Source organism: Mustela putorius, unplaced genomic scaffold (assembly GCF_011764305.1).
Source record: "Mustela putorius furo isolate JIRA1106 unplaced genomic scaffold, ASM1176430v1.1 tig00000589_pilon_pilon_pilon, whole genome shotgun sequence".
NCBI lineage: Eukaryota > Metazoa > Chordata > Mammalia > Carnivora > Mustelidae > Mustela > Mustela putorius.
The window spans coordinates 2,772,130-2,788,330 of record NW_025421425.1 but is presented as its reverse complement, the minus strand read 5'-3'; the positions used below and the strand labels follow the sequence as shown (position 1 = coordinate 2,788,330).

The 16,201-nt window shown below is 52.5% G+C and overlaps 1 protein-coding gene across 2 annotated transcripts in view; it reads left to right on the top strand.

Moving 5' to 3' along the window:
* The first annotated feature begins 2,079 nt into the window (after positions 1 to 2,079).
* Positions 2,080 to 16,201, top strand: part of LOC101683586 (death associated protein) — a 66,388-nt gene continuing 52,266 nt past the window's right edge. Inside the window, exons 1-3 of one of the 2 annotated variants that reach the window (XM_045082020.1) lie at positions 2,080 to 2,289; positions 12,680 to 12,776; positions 12,916 to 13,107. In XM_045082020.1, coding sequence (XP_044937955.1) covers positions 2,235 to 2,289; positions 12,680 to 12,776; positions 12,916 to 13,021 — 258 coding nt within the window. In that variant the 5' untranslated portion in view covers positions 2,080 to 2,234 and the 3' untranslated portion in view covers positions 13,022 to 13,107. Of the gene's footprint in view, positions 2,290 to 12,679; positions 12,777 to 12,915; positions 13,108 to 16,201 lie in introns of those variants that run through there. The other variant, XM_045082019.1, reaches the window with a different exon arrangement.

Here is a 16,201-nt window from a genome sequence, read left to right as displayed (position 1 = left end):
AGGTAGGTGGGTGAATCAGGAATTCTGCTTTCAACAAGTAAAACTAGCCCTGATGATTATACCAGAGTGTTCCAATCAGTGTAGACCCAGAACAGGCCTTAGGCAAAGAAATGGATCCTCTAAGGCCTCAGGGCAGCCCAGCGGGGCCAGCATGGCCCACGGGTAGCTTGACTCCCTCCTCAGAAGGCTCCTTCTTTTACCCAAGGATTCCCTAGGAACACCACATGTCACAAGAGAGAAAATGTTATCATTCTCAACGTGCGACTTTATATATCACTAACGGCAAAAATGCTGCCAATTAAACTATAACAAAATGTTTCGAACCTAAAAATGGTATACTTCTTAGAAATGGTTCTTTTAGACTTAGTAAAACATGAGTTTTAAATGATACAGCACTCATTACACACATAAAAAACAAAATATTCACACAATTAATTGGTTAGGTATCCTTAAAGGGCCTTTCCATTCAGAATCCAAATCAGTAGCGTCCATGGATTTTCTCACTCTGTTCCACTAAGTGTGTTAGTGAAGCAGCATGTCTTAGAAAGAGTGCTCTGCTATTTATTTTAGATTTTCTTCTAAGCTGCTGACACCTGTCTGTGAGTTTTGATGTGAATGAATGTAAGGGAATGACAAGTATATCGTGACTGTCATCTGGCCAACAGCTGTCTTGCTATTAATGTTGTTGAAACGTGGGGAGAAAGCCTGGGACACAGGGGCAGAACGTGCACTTCTAGGCAGGCTGCGATGGGAGCTGGGCAGTGCCGCGATAGACATCCAGAGGGAGGCAGTGTGAAGCTTAGTGAAGGCGCAAGGGTCAAGAAATGGGTTTGCAGATTTGGTATTTATAAGCATATGGATGACGGTCATACCCATGGGCCTGGGCCTGCAGGGGACCACTGAAGCCAAGTTCAGAGAAGAAGGCTGGCGCTGAGCCTTATAATACCCAAGTGTTTATGATCAAGAAGAAAAGCCAACACACCCCACAGAATTAGCAGCCAACCACCCGCCAGAACACTGAATGTTAAGGCAGGGATGTGGCATCCCTAAAGCTAAGGAGCTAGAGGGTCGCCTAGGTCAAGTGCTGCGGAGAGGCCAAGAGGGGTGAGAGTGAAAGAGTGACCACTGGACCAGGCAGCACTGAGGTCGTTAAGTAACCTGGACAAAAGGAAAGTCCCTGTTTGGCAGCAGCCTCTGGGCAGCCGGGGGATCACCAGACGGATTTGGACTGAGGGATAAGAGTGGGTGAGGTGCTCAACCTCTTTCATCAATTGTATCGTCAAAAGTAGATGTAGAGCCAAGAGAGATGGTGGTGTTTCCTTCTCTAAAGACACTGGGCATGTCTGACGCTAACTTGGCAAGGAGCGATTGATGGTGCCGGAGGGGAGATCTGATCCTTGTAAAGCACTTGAGGAGGCGGGAAGGATGCGAACCAGGACAGGAGAGCGCGGGATCCGCTTTGGACAGAATCAAGAGATCCATCACAAAAGAAGACGGCACCCAGGAGGCACGGACGCAACAGTCCAAGAACTCCTGGCTTCACAGCGCTGTCTTTCTCACGGGGGCGGGGCGGGGGGGGGGGGGCAGTCCCATTTGCACCGTCTTTTAACAAATTCCTGCAATCTTGAGACTCCTGGTCGGTCCCCCCTGGGGTCTCCTTTCCGCACGTGATTAGTCGCTCCCAGCGTGAGCTGGACGAAGGCATCTGGCAGACGGGCCGGTCCCCAGATCACCTACACCTGCCCCCGACGGTGCCCCACCGCCGACACCGTCCATCAGGCGAGTCGGTGGACGAAGCTCTGGGAAGGTGCCACCCTCCAGCTGGGCCATTTCAACCTCCGCCTGCCACCCGAGCCAGTACCAGCCCCGCCTCCTTGACCACAAACACAGCCCTCGCCCTCGTTCCTCCTCCCGCGCCGCGGGCCACCGCTTCCTACGTGGCGCTGCCCACTGCGCAAGCTCAGCACCCTGCAAACGCAGGGAGCCGGCGGGGCGGGGCCAGGCTCGGTGACGACAACGCGCAGCCGCGGGTGGGCGGGGCGCGCCACGTCGGCGCGCACCGGCCGCGCCCCCTACTGGGGCCGGCAGTCACCGCCCCCGTGCGCGGCCCCGTCGCCTCCCGCGCGCGCCTCCCCGGCCGTCCGGCGCTCCCGCTCGCGCGCTCCTGTCGCCCGGCCCGCTGGCCCGCTGTCTCCGTCGTCGCCGTCCCAGCCCCTCGGACACGCGGTCGCATCATGTCTTCGCCTCCCGAGGGGAAGCTAGAGACGAAAGCCGGACACCCGCCCGCCGGTACTGACTCGTTCCCACTTTCTGTCCTGCCGCGGGGCGCGAGGGCGGGCGCGGGGCGCGGAGGGGGCGGCGGGCTCCGGGGGCCGCCCGTGGGCTCTGCGGCCCGGCTCGGCCCGCGCTGCCTGGACCCCGGGCGCGCAGGGTCCGCAGCCTCGCCCGCCTGGGGGCGTCTGGTGCGGGTCGGCGCGACGGGGAGCAGCCCGCGTGCCCGACTTCCCCAAAAGTTTGCGCCCCGCGCGCGCTCCGCTCGCAGCTGTCCCGGGGAGCGAGCCGCCGGAGCGACGACCGTCCGGGCCCTGGTGTCGCGGGGCTGACGGCCGGTGGGCCGGCCGCGTGTCGTCCCGACGAGGGAACCAGAGGCGCAGAAAGAGTTTTAATCCTTAATCCCTCGCTGCTGCGCCCCCTCGTTGACTCTTTCGCGTTCAGCTTCTCCGAAGCGTTTTCTCCGTGAGCTTTTTTTTTTGTTTTCTTCAAGTCCTAGACTTCGGAGCCAAGGAAGTCAAACCCAGGAAAGAGCCATTTCTCTTAAAAATGTACCCGAGTCTCAGCAGGCTGCGTGTCCGGGCCGCCGCCTCCGCGAGCGCGGCTCCGGGCGAGCCCCGCGATGTCTGCGGCCCCGCGGAGGCAGGACAGTCCCTCCACGCGGAAGGACCCTGCTGGGGACGCGGAGGCCACCCGCCGCGGTCCGTCCCGGGCGCAGTCACCCGCCGCAGTCCCTCGGTGCGGGGGCTTCATTCAAGGGTCTTGCTTGCACCGCGAGTGCTGCGCTCGGTCTCCCGGGAACAAGCCCAGGGGAAACGTGGCTACTTTGAGGGTCGTCTGCGCCCCTTATTTTTTTTTTTTAAGATTTTATTTATTTATTTGACAGACAGAGATCACAGTAGGCAGAGAGGCAGGCAGAGAGAGAGGAGGAAGCAGGCTCCCTGCTGAGCAGAGAGCCCGATGCAGGGCTCGATCCCGGGACCCTGGGATCCTGACCTGAGCCGAAGGCAGAGGCTTTAACCCCCTGAGCCATCCAGGCGCCCCCCCCCCCCCGTCTGCACCCCTTCTTGTTACACAGGAGGGCGCGATCGCCCTCTGCCCTCCCCACCATAGGGCCCTAACTCCGCCTCAACAGGGACAGCAAAGCAGCTTTTAAATTAGTTGCATTCCGGAGTCCGTGGTACTTTTTCACGGGTGCAGGAGGCTGTCCGCAGGAGTGAGTGGCACAGGGAAGAAGAACCGCCGACCCGTGTGGAAGGGGCTGGCAGGGAGGGCATGGGATTTGCGAAGACCGCTCTGCTGTGCTTTGGGGCTCTTTGCGTTGCTTTAGTTACAAAAAAGGGAGAGAAGCTCAGGGATTTCTTTTAAGATAACTCTGACCTTTAGTTCTACTGCTATTGATCCACACCCAGCTGCCCGCTGACCTGGGCCGTCCTGCGGGAGGAAACACCTCTAGTCACACTGCACGGCCTTGGACTACGTGGCAGGAGTCTGCCATGACTCCCCTGTCCCTGGCTGTTGAGTGGCATTAAAGGTGGAGCCATACCAAATCAGAGTCACCGTAATAAAACTGCGTGGAGAGACACATCCATGTGCGATGGCTATCCAGATGAGACTTTTAAGATCAGAGGTATAAATTGTACATATTAACTCCCTGGGAGAAACCTCATAAAGGACCCAGATTGCCTTTGAATTGTAACAGCCAGGCTTTGTGAATTACAGATTAAATAGCTTATTTATGCCCTGAGGATCAAGGAACCAACTTATTTGTGCTGGTGAGCAATGAACTTGGATTCTAAGTTTTGAGGCCCATGTTTTCGCTAGGGCTCAGTTTTGCTATTCTTTCAAGCGGGAGGTTTGGCCCAGCTGACCTTCCTCCGGGAAAGACTCAGGACCAGCTCCAAAAGGGCGTTTAATCCCACAGGTGAACTCCTCAAGTGACTTCAGTACAGGCCCCCTAGCCTGTGGGGCCCCAGTCAAGCAGATGCTACATAAGGATCTGTCACTGTCATCCTGACAAGACCAGTCACTCTTGGCCAGAGTTGGAGGAAGGGCCTGGCATCTTGGCCCAGGGGTACAGGTTGGAAAGAGGCCCCTTTGCTGCTTGAAGCATTTTGTTTCCCAGCACTGCCCCTCAGTGCATTTCCCTGTATCATAGAGGCTCCAGCAGGAAAGCTCAGGGTGTCTGTGCCTACTCTGGCATGACCAGCGAGGAGGCAGTTCTGCGGAGTAGATGTTATTAAAAAATAAACCAAAAAACGACAACCCACTATAATAAAGAATAACCTTTTAAAGGTAGCCAAGAGCACAGTTCATAAATCAAAATAACAGCTTTAAAAACTTTGGGAACCCTTTCATTAAGTGCTTAAGCTGGGCAACAAAGACTTGTGCTTAAATCCTCAATTGGAAACAATAAAATGCTCTCTCATAACCATCTTCATGTCCTTTGATGTTTTCCCCTTCCTGCTGTCTGAACCAGGCGCCCTCCTGGGCATCCCCACAGCACCCCATTGCCTTATTATCACGCTTAACCTCCACCTGTTCGCCTCTCTTCTCCTTGCTTCCTGGCTGAGTCTTTTTTTTTTTTTTTTCTTTTCAAGATTTTATTTATTTGAAAGAAAGCATGCACACACACGGGGCAGGGGGTGGGAGCAGGGGTAGGAGCAGAGGGAGAGGGACAGGCAGACTCTGCACTCAGAGCCTGCGGGGTCCGCCCGTCCCTCTACTTCTGAGCCCTGTCCAGTGTGTACTAGTGACGCAAGGGGCTCTCGGCCAGTTCAGGTAGCATGTTAGTGGTGGAAGTAGTAACTGACGGGTGCTAGGTGTTGCAGCGGGCTGGTGTTTCCCTCCACCCTTCTAGACTCGTGGCGGCTGGTGTTTCCCTCCACCCTTCTAGACTCGTGGCAGATTAACTAGAGAAAAACAGAAGTTTAGTAACATGTGGGCCTCCTGTCTTCATGGGAGAGGCAGAAGGAAACTGAGTAACTCCCTGACATGGCCCAGGCCACCACCTTGAGTACCAGCTTGAGCTAAAGGGGCCAGAGGCTCTCCCTCACCCCGCAGGGCGCTGTCATCGGGGCTCTCAGTAAAAGTCCTGACGTCTTAATGACCTGAGACTCCTCCACTGCTCTCCACTACAAAGCATCCTTGGAGAAGTGGGCTGAGACGGCCATTTCAGATTAGCAAAGTGAGAATTTGCGAGCAAGGTTCTGTTCTATCAAGTAATAGGACCGGGACGCCTGGGCAGCATGGGGAACGGAACCGTGAGCCACGCTGTTACTCGTGCCTGCCTGTCTTTGGGAGTTTGTGGTGACAACGTGGATAAAGTCTGTTAAATACATTTTGCTGGCCCCGTTCCCCTCCATTTCCCAGGGTAGCCAAAACCATATGTCAGTAAAGTTCTCCTAAGTCTAATGTGGTAGCTCTGTGCATTACTAATTTTACATATGGTTCCCTTTCAAAAGTAGACTTTCTGTTCCTTCCAGAACTGAGACAAGTGGAAATATAAACACGATTGTGTTTAGTTAAAGTGAAATGGAAAACAGATTACTTTTTTCAGTAACTTCAGAAGCATTAAATTCTCTGTTACATTAATCATTCAAACTTGAGTTAAGGATCCATTTAAAAGGTTGTGGGTGATAATTCTTCCTAAATCGTCTCCTGCAGGACGGTTTTCAGATTGTCTAGGCCACTCTCTGGCCAGCAGTGGACGACTAATGTGTATTTTATTATAGTAACTGTTCAGTCACAGATTTGCTAAGCACGGTCCCTCCATCCAGTCACTGACTAATGCTTACAGAGTGTGGGAAACTCGGCTTTTGCTCCCGACATGCCAAGAAAAAAAGAAAAGAAAAAAAGAAAGACCCTTCTGGTCACTGCATTTTTTTCAAAAAGTTCCCGTCGGGGTGGAACGCAGCATTTCTAAAACATAGCTTAGAGTTTTCATTCTTCCGTACTTGGTGGTGTCCTCCTGCCTGCGCTCTGTCCGTCCCACACGCTGCCCCGTGCATTTTTTCGTGATTTGGGGAAGGTTTTCCCCTTCCCAATGTGGGAAGTCTTTCCGTTTTTGTAGGGAGCACTCACGATTGTGTCAAGTGCTGTGCTGGTTACAGTCACATCCAAGTACAAAGCACTAGTCACAGTCAGCTGAGGGAGTCCAGTGGGGCTCACTGTTGTTTACAGACGACCAGAACCTCAGGGGCTGGGCTGAACGAGGCGCAGGTGTTTCCTTTCCCGGGGAGCCTTCCTGCAAGGAACAATGCAGAGGCCAAGGCCCGCCGTTGCGTGACCTGTGTGCAGGAGACGGTGAGTGGGGGCTTATGGGGACACCTGTGGCCTACACCTGTCACTGCATCGCTTACCTGTGGCTGCTGTAGGCACAGCACAAGAAACTTAGAGCCTTAAAATAACACAACTGTCCTTTCTCTTCGTCCGGGAGGTGAGACCCGCCAGTAACATGCGGTCACTCTTCCCCGGTAAGAACGAGGGTGGCGCACACCTGCTGGTCCTGCAGCGGCTCCTGCAGCCGGTGCTTCGGGGTCAGAAGCCGGGCTGAGTCGTGACTAGCCCTAGGGGGAGCCTGCTTGTCCCCCGGCCCAACCTGCAGCTGTGGATCTTTCCAGCCTGCTCCTGAGCGCGACAGAGAAAGCTGTCAGTGAGCCGCTTCCAGCTGGACACCCTGACACCGAGGGGATGCCCCAGCCGCAGGAGGACAAGTCAGCTGCCTCCCCAGTGCTCCTTACCTGGCAAAGGCCGACCACGCAGGAGGCTTCCTCCCTCCCTTCACCCCGTAGGCAGGAAGCCGTTGTACAGAGCTTTGAATGTCAAACTCCTCCTCTCCCTCTCCTGGGGGACGTAGTCACCAGAGCCTGCCCTTGGCCGTCACTCTGTTTCTCGGAGGGGCGATGATGCTCTCGGTTTCCCGGAAGGTCCAAGCCAGGAAAGGCCTGCAGGGTGTGACGAAGGGTGCAGGCGGCCAGGGTCCGATCCAGCTCCGGGCTGGCTGCTTGGGCGGCTCCGACCGGGTGGCCGGCCCTCTTCACCGCGCGGGATCCTCTCTCTAGAGTCACGTGCTGGGCGGTGAGGAAGGGGCCTGCACGTAGCAGTGCTGTGGCGAAGCATTATTCAGAATCTGTGATTCTCCAGAAGCTTCCACCCTTGGCTGGTGATACAATGACGACTCCTAGGGATGCTTAGCCAACCACGTCAGTGGGCCACAGGGAGAGCAGCTTCCCGGGGTCTCACTCCCCTCCGTCCCCACAGGTCCCTGCTGCCATGCCCAGGAAACAGTCAAGAGGGACATGAAAGCACCAAGGACACCGACTATGGAGGTCCAAGTCCTAGATGCTGATTGTTAAAACCATCTAATAAGAGTAACGAACAGTCGAGAACTTGCCAGTTGCCAGGTGCTGGTGGGAAGCGTTGCCCATGTGCTAACTCATTTGGTCCTTGGCAAACCCCTGGCGGGGAGAGCGCGGTCACCCTTTCTTCACAGATGGAGCACCGGAGGCACAGAGGGCACCAGCAACGTGCCCAGCTGTACACACGTGCACACACACACACACACACAGCCACACATGCACACGGCAGGCAGAGCTAGGCTTTGAGCCCGGAAGTCTGCCTCCGGGACCCATGTCCCCGTCGTCTGCAAAGCATTTCTGCTAATACTAGATCCAGCGTTTGGTATCCTTTTCAGTTCAGAGCTCTTCTTTGAATAACAACCACTACACCAATCCGAGTTCTTTTTTTTTTTTTCCTAATGTCTCATAAAAATAGTATTTTTATCTTACATTTGCAAGTCATTCTGCTAAGATTTTTGCAGAAATAACTCTGCCTTTGTATTTTTCACAAGGAAGAGTCCCTCTGACGGGTAAAACAATCACGATAAATATGTTGCCATCATACATTGTGGCAGTGTTGCAAGTTCAGATGAACCCGTCTTGGCGTTGAGTTATTACTGTTATTGCCACTTTTTATTGCGGCATTAATCACCACACACACTGTGAGGGATTGATGAAGTTAATTCTTTTTATAAGCCGAATTAAATGAAGCACTAATGGGGGGGTGACTGAGCCTTGACATGTGTAATCAGTAGGGGGGTGCTGAGCTCAGGCTTACTTCAAATGTCACCTTGACCTTCATCATCGGTCTTCTTTGTAGTTAGTGACACGGCTCTTTTTCCCTCAGCCCCTTTACAGGGCATGTCTGTGAGTTGTTTTAAAGTTTGAGGTCTGCCAAGTTGAGATGATTCAGACATCCTCTTTTATTTTTTTTTTAAAGAGTTTATTTATTTATTTGACAGAGATCACAAGTAGGAGAGACGCAGGCAGAGAGAGAGGTGGGGGAAGCCGGCTCCCTGCTGAGCAGAGAGCCCGATGCGGGGCTCCATCCCAGGACCCTGAGATCATGACCTGAGCTGTAGGCAGAGGCTTAACCCACTAAGCCACCGGGGCGCCCCTGGACATCCTCTTTTGAAGGATATTCGTCTGCTCTGGCTGCTGTAACAAAATCCGCCGGCTGGGGGGCTTAAACCACAGAAATCTGCAGTTCTAGAGGCTGGGGGACTAAGATCAGGGTGCCCACAAGTCCAGTTTCTCCTCTGTCTGCAAATACAGTCACAGTCTGAGGTTATAGGGGTGAGGGCTTCAACCCATGAGTTTTTGGAACACAGCTCAGCCCATAGCAGTGCCTCTAACCAGTTCTTACTGGGTGTGTGCGAAGGGTGGCAGGGATGGGAGGAAATGAAGTTTTAAAAAAGTGTAAGGTCAATTCTTCCAGCCCCTCCTTCGGCCAGAGACACACTTACATTTCAAAAGAGTAGAAAATTATCTTAACATAGCTACAGAATTTTATTTCCGTTTCTGTGTCTTGAGGTTTGACTGACTACCCAACCGGAAATACCTTGATAAGCCACCTGCAATGGTGTTTTTGTTTTCTTTCCTTTTAAAAAACATCTGAGCCCAGAGGGAGGGAAATCCCTAGGAACCGCACCGGAAGAAACTGAAATTCAGTACTGTTAGCCCAGATCACAGGCCCACACGAGCCAGGGGGTCACCTGGTTTCTCTTCCTCCTCATGGAAAGACACCAGTCGATTGGGTTCGGGCCCACCCCAACTGGCTTCATTTAACCCGAGACCCCGTGGTACAGTGCAGGGCTCAGAGGCCGAGCGTCTGGAGCGAGGCCGAGCCTCTGCGCCCAGCAGCACAGTGGGAGGACGGACTCTGATCTCTTTCCACCTCGGCTCCGGGCAGCGGGACAAGAAAGTCTCCCTAAGACTTTGTCAGCGCAGGCCTCCCTTTACGTGGGCTGTGGGTTCAAATAGATCCTGTTTCTCAGGAGAAATCGGACATAAAAAGGATTTCCAGGTGCCTCTACTCCTGGTTTGACAGAAGTATGTCGAGCATCTCTCCAAAGGGAGGCTGCATCCGCTCCTGGCCCCAGAGGATCCCTGCAGAGAGAGCCTTACCGAAGGAAAGCTCAGAATCTGTAGTCACCACCACGAGAGGGAGACTCAGCAGACAAAAGAAGCAGTGGACCTCAGATCATAAAATAATCCAATGTACAACTACAAAACCAGTATGCCTAAAATCATTAAATATGGAAAAGAATTAAAACCATGAGGAATGACTAAGACCCTATCAAATAAAGATGAGGTGAATCTGACAGGGAAATCAAAGCTCTAGAAATGGAAAATAAAATGATGTAAAATAAAAATCAATAGATGGGATAAAAAGCAGATTTGGGGAAGAATTAACCAAACAGGATTATATTTCCTTCTTTCCGAAGCGGGAGGTCTCCTTCAAAAGAATTAGTGGTGGCAACAGATACATGGTTTTCCAGAGTCCTTTTCGTCCCCTGTCCTCTGCCGTGGATTTTTGCAGCAGCCTGCTGCTAGGGACCATTAGCCACGCAATGGGCGCCATCCGCTTCCTGAAGGCAGGGGCCCGCAGACCCTCCCTGGGAAATGGAAAAACTGACAACCTCGAATTGAGTGAGCCTCAGGGTGTTTTCCACCTTCTCCCTCCTTTTGCATCAGAAGGAGACTCGTAGTCCTGGACTTTTCTTAATGCGGCAGGGCCCAACCCAATTGGTCACAGCCGAGGACGTGGCCTGACAGGCTGGCTAGCGGGCTGCGTGGTCGGAGCTGTGCTGTGGCACCTGGCGGGTAGCTGACCCCAGGAGGGAGGATGCCACGAACCGGGGGGCCAGTGAATGCAGTTCACGCAGCTCTGCTTTTCACCTGTGCCCAGAAGCTTCCAACACCTCTGTCTTACTCCCTATAACACAGTACCACAGACGGGTGGTTTGTAAAGAACAGAGATTTCTCATACGTCTGGAGGGTAGAAGTCCAAGGTCCAGGCACCAGCAGATCTGGTGCCCAGTGAGGGCCCGCTGCCTGGTTCACAGACAGCTGTCTTTTTTCCACGTCCTTACGTGGGGGAGAGGACAAGGTGCCTCCGGGGGGCTGGGGGTGTGGAGGGAGGGGTCTCTTTTTTACAAGGGCCCTAATCCCATTCAGGAGGGCTCTACCCTCATGACCTAATCACCTTCCAAAGGCCTTTCGACAGCTTCTTTTACCTAAAGATCTTAGGATGCAGCGCTTACCCCTTTGTGCGGATGAAGCAGCAAGGCTTTGAGGGACTGAACGGTCTGAGACCTATAGCTGAGGACGGGTTGTAGCTGACCGAGCCCAAAGCCCATGCTGGTGACAGTCACATGAAGCTGGCTTTTTGATACAAGGCCAGCATTTCCAAACTCTATTCTTTGGAACACTGAAGTCGTAAAGAATAATAACCAGCATTACTGGGGTGGGGGGAGTTGTGGGAAAGGCGGTACGCTCGGTGTCCCCCATAAAGCTTAAGAGGCATGCTAGAGGCCAAGGAAATATGTCTTGAGGACACCCATATAATGTGTTCAACTGCACATTTCCAACACTAAGAGATCCTCGAATCCCCATTTTAGGGGGGCGGGGGTTGGTTAGTTTTCTTACAAAGCAGTATTAACATATTAGCCATCAAGAAAACACAAATCAAACCACAGTAAGATAATATTCCACTCCCACTACAGTGGCCGTAATTTGAAAGTTGGACAACAGCTAGCATTGGCAAGCATGGGGAGAAATTGGAATGCTCCAACAGATTGGAATGTAAGATGATCCTGTGGCTTTGGAAAGGCATTCGGCAGCTTCCCAGAAGGATAGAGAGTTACCTTGTAACCCAGCTCCTCCACTCCTAGGTCTGTACCTAAGGAAATGAACGTGTATGTCCATGTATCCACATAAAAACTTGTATGCAAGTTCTTCACAGCTGCCCTATGCATAATAGTCAAAAGGTAGAAACAGCCTCAATGTCCATCCACAGATGAAGGGGAGAATAAAACGTGGTCTGTCCATGCAGTAGACTGTGATGTGCCTTGAGAAGGAATGTTTGAAGGCCTGCCCCCTGGGTAAACCTTGGAAACATGCAGAGTGAAAGAAGGGGGTCGAATATGCAGAATGGGGCGCCTGGGTGGCTCAGTAGGTTAAGCCTCTGCCTTCGGCTCAGGTCATGATCCCAGGGTCCTGGGATCGAGTCCCGCATCAGGCTCTCTGCTCAGCAGGGAGCCTGCTTCCCCCTCTCTCTCTGCCTGCGTCTCTGCCTACTTGTCTGTCAAATAAATAAATAAAATCTTTTTTAAAAAAATGAATACGCAGAACAGGCAAGCCCGGAGGAGGGGTTACCAGGAGCTGGGGGAGGGGCTGGGGAGCGACCGTTCACGGGGATGGGGTTTCTGTCTGGGCTCATGGCAGTGGGCTGGAACTAATTGAGGTGATGGTTGTGATGACGGTTGCACAGCCCCGAGTACGTTCAGAGCCTAGCTCTGCACTCCCTAAATGAGTGACTCATATTGTATGTGATTTATATGTCCCTAAGGCCATGTTTAAAAGTTAACACGTGCCAACACTGAGGCTTGCCAACACAGTTTGGGAAAGGCTGCACAGACATCCCTGGCTGCCATCTCAGTGGGCTCTGGGCCTGTCCTGTGTCCCCCCAGGGGGCTGTATCGCCCCATCAGAAGCATCATCGGTGTTTGAGAAAAGGTCACAGGGCAGTATTAAGGGGGACCCCGTTGTATCGAAAACCTAAAGCAAGCAGCCACTTTCTCCGCGTGGTTGGTACTGCTCTTAGGAAGTCCTTGTAAGAAACAAACAGAGCCAGCAGGAGCCTTACGAGGTTTCTAAGTGGGTCTGGAGTAAAAGGTCACGTGGACTGCCACATCCTACCAAATGTCCCTCAACAACAGGAACCTCTGTGGTTCATCCCTGGCGCTACCGGGATCCCTGGCGCTCCGGGTCCACTGAAAGCTTCGGGGGGTTGTTCCCCTGGTCCCCTGCCAGGTGCATCACACCCCCCTCTGTTTTCATTTTAGTGAAAGCTGGCGGAATGCGCATTGTGCAGAAACACCCGCATTCAGGAGACACCAAAGAAGAGAAAGACAAGGACGACCAGGAGTGGGAAAGCCCCAGGTGAGAATGCGCACGCTCCGCTTTGTTCTCCGGACAGCCGCGACTTGGTTAAACATTAACCTTTGTTCTCTTCTCCGGGCTTCTGATAACCTCTCCCATCGTGGGGCCCTGCACTGTGTGTTTTTCCTTTCCTAATCAGTGAGGCTCTGTCCCCCCAGACGGGAGACACCAGGCTCCTGGAGCACCTGCCGTCCCTCCGTGCGCAGTGGCCTCGACTTCCCACGACAGTGTTGAAATCACCTTGAGACCTTCGAACGTGCCGTTCTAGTTGATTCTCTGGGGTGGGCATGGCACCTTGCAGCCAAGAGAGAGAACTTGGTTTAAAACCGTGCACACACGTCTGGACTCTTCCTTTCGGCACCCAAATCCAAACCAGCGAGGCCACGCCCTTATGAGTGCCCAGGTGTCCTTAAATGACATCTCTGTCCCTGGCTCCCCTGGTCCCCGACAGCTCGTCTGTCTGACGTGCCCCCGGCTCAGTTTACTCCCTGTTATCATCAGAGCTTCTGGTGCTGGGTTTGGGTCCAGAACCTCCATACACAGCCATTTCCTTCCACCCGTCGTAGGTAAATGCGTACCCCTGTCTGCGCTTGCCACAGAGAAGGGGACCGCTGAGCTCTCTGCCTTCCACCTTGTCCCGAGAGTGTCTCCACCAGAGGAGGAAGCTAAGTGCGGGAAGAGTGTGGAAACCAGCTAACCTGTGTTTCTGTGGGCCAGGGGCATTATTTTGCATTATTCTGCTTCAGTCCAATAGCCCTGAACAGGAGGTAGTGTTCTCCCCAACTTTTGCAAGGGAATCTGTGTCTGCAGGGGCTATATACTTGCTCACACCAAGTGCCTTGCAAGTGAACGGATCGGGAAATTAAACCAGGGTCTTACAGGGTCCAAAGAGGCCCAGCTTCCAAGAAAGAGTAGCTCCCAAGAATGTGCGTCCTGTAAAAGGACATGAGTATCCCTGTGTGTATATATCACTGAGTGTTTTCTGTAGAATCTTATAGGATGTAAGTTCTAGTGCGGTCACCTGAGGGGCAAGGAAAATTGGGGACAAAGTCTTTTCTGAGTGGTTATTGCCCATTTAAAATCACGAGATCCTCACTGTGGTTTGGCGCAAGTTCTGCTTTGAAAAGAAGGCGGCATTTAAGAGAAGATTCTGAAATTCCCTTTCTCACTGGCTGTTTGCACACAGCATCTGTACATAACAGAACAGCATCTGTAGCTCTTCTAGAGGTCCACAGTCCCATACCTGAAAACCTTGGGACCCAGTTTATTTCAGATTTGGGACATTTGGGGGAAGGGGGCTTATGAGAATTAAAGAGCACGCATTCCATCCAGCGCCCATAGTGGGGCCTCGGGCGTCTTACTTGATCTGTGTGTGATGCTCACAGCAAGGGATGTAGGTTCTTCACTCTTACAGGTGTGGGCCAGTTCAGGTTGACTTTCGCCTCCATACAAGTTGTAAGGAAGTTTTCAGTTTTTAGAAAATTCTTGATCTCAGTATCAAGCTTAAGAGAGTATGGGTCTGTGTCATTCCCCCTGCTGGAGAACCTGGGAGGTCCCGTCTGCGGATCCCGTGCTTCCGTGGGGAGAAAGAGAACGAGAGAGAGCGAGAGAGAGAGAGAGAGAGAGCCTTGCCTGGGGAGTTAACGAACACACTCATCTGTGTGAGTTTAAGTGGAGTAAGGTAGGGCAAGCTCTTTCCCTCTGAAACACAGTGTCAGTACAGTGAGAGTAGATAATTTATGAGCGTGTTTAGAAATAAAGACAAAACAGCCCACTCGTTTTCTTTCTATTGATTTTTTTTCATGAGGTGAAATACAGCCTTTATCCGAGACGTGCAATTTGAATACATATTTCAGAGGATGAGCGATTGCAAGACAAAGGAGAGGGCTCCCCGCTCTCCAGAGCCCGCGTCTCTCACCTCCAAAGATCTGTTCTCTGGGGAACCAGGAACTCTGCAGCAGGCTGACTGCAGGGTAGGGTTTGTGTAACACAAGAGCAAGGGGTTTCTCCCTGCAGCCGAATGGCTGTAATGTGTTCCTTGTGAGTGTGTCAGCAGCTGTCTCGTGACTTCAGCCTTGCTCTTGACCACTGTGGGTCGGACCGCTGGACACGCCGTAGACAGATGGGGTGAGCCTCTGAGCACTCCGAAGCTGTGGACAGGGGTGGCCAGCGGGTCTCCTTCCAGACCTGCACTGGGCCAGTACTCTGTGTGAGAGATCACCCACTCCACGATGGCCTCCTCATCCGTCTGGCGGGCGGGCCGGATCAGTCTAGCTAACCGTCCTCGCCGGTCTTCTAGAGTGTGGTACCTCTGGCCTCGTTCTCTGTGCTCTGTCCGTATCAGCTCACCGGGTCCTTGTACCTTCTCGGTGTGCTGCCCGCACGCTCTGAGTTGGTTATTGGTTATGATCCCCACTCCATGTTACTGCTCCCTCTTCAGCAGCTCAGAAAGGTTCAGTGACTTTTCCAAGGTTACACAGCCAGTGAGTGGCAGGGCCAGCGCTCCAGCAGAGCCCAGAGTCCTCACTATTAACCGCACGGCCGTGCTTCCCCAGGGCGCAGTTGGTTTGCAGCGGGCGCTTACTGAGTTTTTCACGTCAGGTTCAGAGCTCACACCACCCACAGGTCAGTATCACTGGGCCCGTTATCGAGATGAAGAAACCGGAGTTTAGGGAGGTTGCCTGGCCCCATGATACGTAGCCGGTTCGTGAGGAGGCCGGGGTTCAGCTCCCGTTTTGTCTTGACTTGGAGACATGTGCCCCGACTAGGGTACGGGCTCCCCTGACGTGACACAAAATACACCGCGTATTGACAGGCATAGCATGTCCATCCAGATCCCTCTATGAATTAAACTAGTTGACTCTGGATCTCCCGTAACTTTTTCCATATCCTCAGGCCTGTGAGTCCATCCGCGCGGCTTTGCTGTCAGTAGATGGTGTGAGTGTCGTCGTACAAGGTCGTGGAGGACGGGGATGTCTTTACATATAAAATGGCCTATTTCTTTGCAGAATTTGCCACACATTTAATTACTTGCTTGGAAATGTCATGGGATGTGACTTCACCATCCACATTACCCTAATCCTAAAGTTTTACTGTTTTTCATGTTTTGATCCAAGTGTCCCCTGGATAAGTGTAAAGTCTCAGATGCCAGTTTCCTCCTTAGGTCCGCATTTGCAAGACTCTGCTTTCCTTCCCAGATTTCTAGAACTGGCTTTATATTCGCTGACTCATCTCTGGTGACTTCCTTCCTCATTAGTCTAAAAACCAAATCCTGATTACAGAGAAAATGAACAGCTAGAGCCTTACTACGTGACAAAACAAAAAAACACAACCTTTACTCGGAATGATTTTTTTCCCTGCAAATATTTGTGCTACTTAATTTTCCAGAGATTTACAAATCATTTCCTAGGCTGCCAAATTGTTTT